The 7,500-nt window shown below is 39.7% G+C and overlaps 1 protein-coding gene across 1 annotated transcript in view; it reads left to right on the plus strand.

Moving 5' to 3' along the window:
* The first annotated feature begins 1,397 nt into the window (after positions 1-1,397).
* Positions 1,398-7,500, plus strand: part of LOC119579061 (galactosylgalactosylxylosylprotein 3-beta-glucuronosyltransferase 2-like) — a 12,073-nt gene continuing 5,970 nt past the window's right edge. The window contains exons 1-2 of the mRNA XM_037926787.1: positions 1,398-1,535; positions 3,149-3,240. Coding sequence (XP_037782715.1) covers positions 1,439-1,535; positions 3,149-3,240 — 189 coding nt within the window. The 5' untranslated portion in view covers positions 1,398-1,438. The remainder of the gene's footprint in view (positions 1,536-3,148; positions 3,241-7,500) is intronic.

Here is a 7,500-nt window from a genome sequence, read left to right on the forward strand (position 1 = left end):
TCGGACTCACCACATTGTGTCTGCATTTCGTGAGCCCATGGCGACGGTATTTATGTGCACAGTTCACAAAATTTTCTTCGTGTTGATTGGAAACACTGCTATCACGTTCAGCATTCCTACGAATCACTATTAAGGCATGATATTCGTAGTTTATAATTTTTCTGTAACACCGGAGGGAGGGAGTGGCATGTATAACAGGCATGTCCAGGGCGCAAGCAGTCTTAGCAAGATTGTCCACAGTTTCATTATCCGCGAGCCCAACGTGAGAAGGTACCCATAAAAAGCACACAACAAGAGCTCTATCGTGAGCTATGGCGAGCTGGGAAAGTATTTTATGGACAACACTGCGACACAGGTTTTTACTGATGTAAAGGCGTAAAGGACCGATCACAACGAGAGAGAGAAAGAGAGAGAGAGAGAAAGAGAGAGAGAGAGAGAGAGAGAGAGAGAGAGAGAGAGAGAGAGAGAGAGAGGAGAGAGAGGAGAAGAGAGAGAGAGAGAGAGAGAAAAGAGAATGATAGAGAGAGAGAGAGGAGAAGAGAGAGAGAGAGAGAGAAGAGAGAGAGAGAAAGAAGAGAGAGGAGAGAGAGAGAGAGAGAGAAGATAGATATATAGATAGAAGAGAGAGAGAGAGAGAGAGAGAGAGAGAGAGAGAGAGAGAGAGAGAGAGGAGAGAGAGAGAGAGAGAGAGAGAGAGAGGGGGGGGGGGGAGGGGGGATCTGATGAGAGAGAGAAAGAAAGAGAGAGAGAGAGAGAGAGAGAGAGAGAGAGAGAGAGAGAGAGAGAGAGAGAGAGAGAGAGAGAGAGAGAGAGAGAGAGAGAGAGAGAACATACACCTATCATTAGTAATGGTTATGTGTCTTTTCTTGTGTGAAAGATTTTTTTTTTTGTTAAAGGGGCGGGGGGGGGGTGTTATTGGTGTTCCTATCTGTGTATTTGTTGTTATTGTGTACATTTTATTATAAAGCTTGTTATCAATCTATACAATATTTACCATCGAGATTTTGAAGATTAGTCACTGATAATCCACGCCTGATTTTACAAATTTTCTTTTAAAGGCTCAAATGTGCCCAAAAAAAGAATCCTAATTCGGAATTCATATTGGACATCATGATGTTATTTGAATTATATATCTGATTTATATATACAGTGGATTTAGGTGATATAATGGACTAAAAAAAAGACCCTTTCATAAAATTTTCCTTCCAGAACTAGGACACACGAATATCATACGGTTGCGCTGCTTCAATGGATACAATTTGAAAATACTATGTCCTCCAAAGACCTTTTCCTGAACCTAGGTCCTCCAAAGACCTTTTCATAAAACTATGTCCTTCAAAGGCCTTTTCCTCAAAGAACGACCCACTGGGGGGCGACAAGAACGCGCACCTGCTGGGCTATAAGAACGGCCTCCAATGTAAACAATAACAAACCCACAATGACACTTCTCAATCCTTATAGAGTGAGGCGGAAATTAAACAAATACTACACGTACATTGTATTCCTGCTCGTAATATGGATTCTATGGTATGGAGGTGAGTGGTATCGATGCCTGTCTATAGTGGATACCCGCGAGGCCCTGCAGATATCCCCCCGATCCCCGTGCCCGCTTGGCCTTTGCCCCGTCCGCGCATGCCCTGCTGAAACGTCGGGCTGCATGACGGCCTGAAAGATTCGGTGAAAGGAGAAAGAAAGATGAAAGATGAAAGAAAGAAGTCTAAAACCCTATATAAGAAGAAAGAAAGAAAGAAGAAGAAAGGTAGATGAAGCACGGCCATGGGATTACAGCTGCGGCTCAGCCTCTTCTGCCTCCTTGGCAGGTTGCAGGAAGGTCTTTGCTAGGCGTGGCCTGCCAAAGAATGGCACGTCAAGTTATTGTCATGGCATCTACGCCTCACGCACCAGATACAGTCACGTGCTCAAGCAAGGTAGAGCTCAGAATTCTTCCTGTTGTGCCGCCCAAGAGGCCCTGCATGCCCAGCGCTTGGGTTGGAAGGAGGATCACTACTTCATAAAGTAAATGTTTGCGTTGCCCGTAAATGCAAGTTGATGAAGTTAAGGACTTCTGGTTTTGTCGTTTTTTGGCGCAAAGTTTTGTCTGGCATCTACAGCAGAGCTAATCACTGCAAGTGGATTTTAGAGTTTAAGACATCGGCATGAAACACAACAAGCAAGTTTTTTTTTTATTGTGGCCTACAGTTGAATGTTTGTATTTAAAAGAAATTCTTTTTTCTTGGTTTGTGCCAGACAAATGTTTAATGGGAAAGATCAGTTAACATCCACAATATATTTGGGGAGATAAAGTTTGTAGTGGTAATTCCTAACAAAGGGTCTGCACGCAAAACCCTGTAAATTGATTATAAATTAAATTGACTTAACGAGTCCTATCCATATATTGGAAAGCAATGAAAAGGCAACAGTCTTGGCCCTAATGAAATTATAATCAATCTCTGTTATCTCTGATTATATTTGAATATTATTTTATTTATTCATTTCCATTCTTTCCCTAGAACCCTATTGTGGACATCCCAAGCTATTAGGGACAAAATTGTTTCTGTATCATTGCTTTGTAATATATAATATTACTGTATCATGAAAACTACAATTAAGTATCATGCTGTGACCACGGCGGCTCAGACATCTGGATATCACGATGACACTCATCACTATGAGTCCATTTATACCCAGTGTCCTGAAGCTGTTCTTGCTAAGAATATCTGGTTTCCAAGATGAGCAGTTCTGTTGTGCCTTCAGTTACAAGTTTCTTGAATTATTTAAACTGCACAAAATACCATTTTTTATTTGAAAACATTGCTAACAGACTTTTCCTGATGTTTTATTCCGAAGTATACTGCGTAATTCCAAGATAATTAGGAAGGATATAGCAATAGACCATAACACTATTTAATTTCACATTATGGGTTAGTTCTCTCTCACTAACTTTATTTTAAGAATATCTGAAATATAGATTAATTTTGCAAAATGATTTGTTTAAACAATTTATGCTTATATTTGATTTATGAGATGATGATATATATAAGAAAAAAATGATGGTGATATTTTATTTAGTAAAGAATCATGTGACACTTGTTTGTATGACTATTTTGCAAAATAAAAATTCTTAGGAGAAATTCTATTTTGTTTTCAGATCTGTTTAGCTTTCACTGGCAGAAGTCTTTGGACCCTTTAGACGGGGTTCCAAGAAATGTTGTAGGAGAACTGATTGAATTGAGGAGGCAGGTAAGGAACTCTCTTTTATTCTATGAATTTATGTGCACAGTTTGTTCTGTATATGTGAATAAACATATATGTATAGATGGAAAGCGAGAGAGATAGACGGATAGATGATATTTATATACATTCTAGTATATATGTATGTATGTGTCCATAGGCATTTATGTATGTACAAAATACACACACAGTTCTTTTCTCAAATAAATAAGATATCTGCAATGTCTTTATTTATTTATTTATTTTTGCCGGTGCTAATTTATATTCACTGTCCATAGCAGCTTTTCTTATTTTATTACTATCACATTTTTTTTTGTTTACGCAAATCTGCAAGGACTTAGTCACCGAGGAGTGATCTTAGTAGTTGTAGTAGTAGGCCTACCTGTTTGAGTAGTTACTATGGTCCTTGAATGTTTGGGAAAAAGGGTTTTATTTTCTGTTGCTATTAATGTTATGATAATGATGATAATAATGATGATAATGATAATAGTAGTAACAATAGCATTAACAATGATAATGATAGTAATAATGATAATAATGGTAATGATGATAGTAACAATGGTAATATTGATAATGATAATGACAATGACAGTGGTAATGGTAATAGTAATAATAATAATAATAATAATAATAATAAAAAATAATAGTGATAATGAAAATGATGATGATAATAATAATGGTATTAACAAAATGATAATAATGATAATAATAATAATAGTGATAGTGATAGGGATGTGATAGTGATAGTAATAATGATAACAATAGTGATACTTATAGTATCTTTGATAATGTTGATGAATGAAAAGTAATAATAAAAATGGTGATGATGATAATATTGATTAATATTGATATGGATGATAATAATGAAAAATAATAATGCTAGTGACAGTTGTAGTAGTAGCAATAATAATAATAATAGTAATAATAATAATAATGATGAAATTGATGATAATGATAATGATAATAATTATGATAATAATGGAAATGATAATGGTAAAGATGAGAGACTGACTTTGTGTCAGTTATAAACTCCCTCAGGGAGCTATGGGCATGGTAATCCCTTGGTTAGTTGTCTAGCTCCTGCCCTTCAAGACGATCCTGAGGGGTAGTCTCTTTCTCTTCCCCACATATTTCAGGCTCACCATAGCCATTAGTGAAGATTTTGTACTCTTATTAAAAGAATGGGTGGGTGCTTCAGGGTGCTACAGTCCTCAGAGTGATGTGAAGCAATGGTGATGTAGCCTAGGTAGTGTTAAGTGCTTGCATACCTTCTTGCTTTCAGCTGCTACTGTTGCCTAGCCTAGTGCAAAAAAGGGAGCAGCTCTGCATAAGCCTCCCCTGCTAGCCTCTCCATCATCGAGACTTCTTCAGTGCCTCCTCATGGCCATCCATGGATACTGGGCACCTTGTGGTCCCAGGCTAAACTATGGAGACTCTCAGAGTACCAGATGGCCCTAGAGGTATGGAGTCATGGCCCACCGGTGTGTGGACATGCCCTGGCTCCATATCATCTCCTGCCTCTCAGTTCCCCTGAGGTTAATGGATGGCTTGGGTGAGGTGGGCCTTGTCAGTCTTCCTGGTGAGAGATTCGCATTGCACTCAAGCTGTGATTGAGCTGGCTATGAGATGTATATCAGTCCCCATGGCTCGAGAGCTGATCTCAGTAGCAAGACCAGCCTCCTTCACCAGGACTTTGCTAAGTCCCAGAGATTGAGGATTTCTGGCTCCTGGTATTAGCGCTCCAATCTGCATCACTAGAGGATCCACCAGAATTTCAAGGTGTACTGGAGTGCCAAGTTCTGTGGCAGTGACCATAGACTGGTTGTGGCTACCCTTTGGGTCCACTTCAGAACTCCCTGTCTCTTCAGTGGCCACTCCAGGGTGTTTCACTTGAATAGATTGAATGAGGAGGAGTTTTGCCACAGCAGTCTCTGATCGGTTCACAATACTAGAACACTCTCTTTCTAACATCATCCTTCTCATGAGGTTAGATTGCCCCACCCACTGCACTCAAACCTTTTCATGCCTTGACCTTTTTCATTGCTCTCCTTCCCCGCATCTTGACTTTCATTGGTCATTTCTGGACCACTTTTCCTATAGTAATCACTTCCCTTTTCTCCTCTCTTCTACTTCATATGTCCTGCTCCCCAACCCTCCATGCTGAAGGTGCTTTGATATAGAGCAGACTGGTGTACCTTTACCTCTCTCTCTACTTTCCTCTTCCTCCATCTTTCTTCTCTTCCACATCAGACATGCTTTTTTATTTCACAATCACTATTCTAAGTGCTTCTCCACAGCCATTCCCCAAACTTTCCAACCACACACATATAAATGTGTCCCATGTTGGAACACCGAATGTTCCAAAGCGCTTTGATTGAAGCATGCAGCATGGAGTAGTTATCACTACAAGTGAAATACCCTCAGCCAAACATCAGCCTTTATCAGTTTTAAAAGAGCATCAGCTCAACTATGTCAGACAATCCATATTACTAAAACCAGCTGGCAAAATTACATCTCCACAATTACCTCCTCGACACCTAATCCTATGGCATAGAATCTAGAAACTATCAGGGTAACATCCCCCTCATCCTGCCCCAGTCCTACACATCCATAACACTATCATATCTGATCCTATACAAGTAGCTACTGAATTTGCTGCATATTTCAGCCAGGTCAGTAGTGGCTCTCACCATTCTTCCCAATTCTATTTCATTAAAATAACCAAGGAACACACTCCCATCTCCTTCTCCTTATCTTCTACAAAACCCTACAATGCCCCCTTCTCCTCTACTAAACTCCTTTCTGCCTTACAGTCGTTCTGCAATACACATGAAGGCCCTGACGACATTCATTATGTATGCTATGACATCTTCCATCTATCTTCATATCCTTCCTAGTGACAAACTTTAACAATATTTGGCCAACTGGAAACTCTCGTCCTCACTGCTTGAAGCTCTTATTCTACCTTTCCTTAAACCTCAAGACTACTGTCCCATTACTCTGACTAGCTGCTTGCGCAAATTGCTAGAAAGAATGATCAATCTACACCTAATGTGGTACCTTGAATCCAACAGTCTTCTATCTTCTCATTTTGGATTCTGTCATGTTTGAAGCACAGCTGACTCTCTTGCACATTTAGAAAATTATATCACATCTGCCTTTGCACACCATAACTCAGTATTAGCCATTTTCTTCAACCTGGGAAAGGCACATAACACTACATGGTGATACCACATTCTAAAACAGCTATCATCTCATGGCATAAGAGGGAACATTGGTATACTTATTAATTCATTCCTTTCTAATCATACCTTCTGAGTCAAAATTAACTGTTCAACTTCCTTCTCTTTTTCTCATTGTGAAAGTGTCCCACAAGGGAGTGTGCTTAGTACCACATTATTCCTTCTAGCGTAAATAGCTTAATTTTGGTATTACCACCAGGTATCCAATCCTCCATGTATGTAGATGATTTATCAGCTGTACATCAGACCCTCCTATACCTACTCTCCATCAACTAATCCAGTCAGTAATATCTTTAATCTCTTCCTGGGCCACTGACCATGGCTTCTGCTTTTCCACCTACAAATCCCTCTCCACCCTTTTTTTTTATCACATATAGGTCCTCATCCTCCACTCTCTTTATATGATACGCCTCTTTACTTCTGCTCCTTAGGCAAATTCCTTGGAGTCATTTTTGATGCCTAACTCTCCAGGTAAGACCACATCTTCTACATCAAAGAGAAAGCCTGCTGTCACCTCTGACCCCCATGTATCCTGGGGTTCAGACCACAAAACTCTTCTCCATCTCCATACTTCACTGATCCTCTCTACTCTATCCTATCTCTCTGGAGCTATGCACATTTTCCTCAGTTCTCTCTCTCTAAACTGAATGTCCCTCAATCCCTTCTCCCTTCCCTTACCTCCTCTCTATGCCTACCCACTCCTTTCTCTGTCTGGATGGATGAACTTCTCACCCATTCACCATATCCTCGCTTCCGACCCCTACCTTTTTCTACCCATAAATACCCACTTTGGCTTATACCTTCCTCTCGTATCTGCTCCTCTCTACCCTTTCACTACCATATTACCCTCTAGTACTGTTTAAACCTTTAACTTTACCCTAATCATTAACTAATTCTTAGCCCTTTTTGCTACTATACGTTACCACAGTGCTATATGACCTTGATGTCTGGCACATTTATTTGTTTTAACTATTAACCATTAATCATTCACTTTCTCTTCCTCTTCCCTTTTTTACTACTTGTCATC

Source organism: Penaeus monodon, chromosome 11 (genome assembly GCF_015228065.2).
Source record: "Penaeus monodon isolate SGIC_2016 chromosome 11, NSTDA_Pmon_1, whole genome shotgun sequence".
NCBI classification, from domain to species: domain Eukaryota; kingdom Metazoa; phylum Arthropoda; class Malacostraca; order Decapoda; family Penaeidae; genus Penaeus; species Penaeus monodon.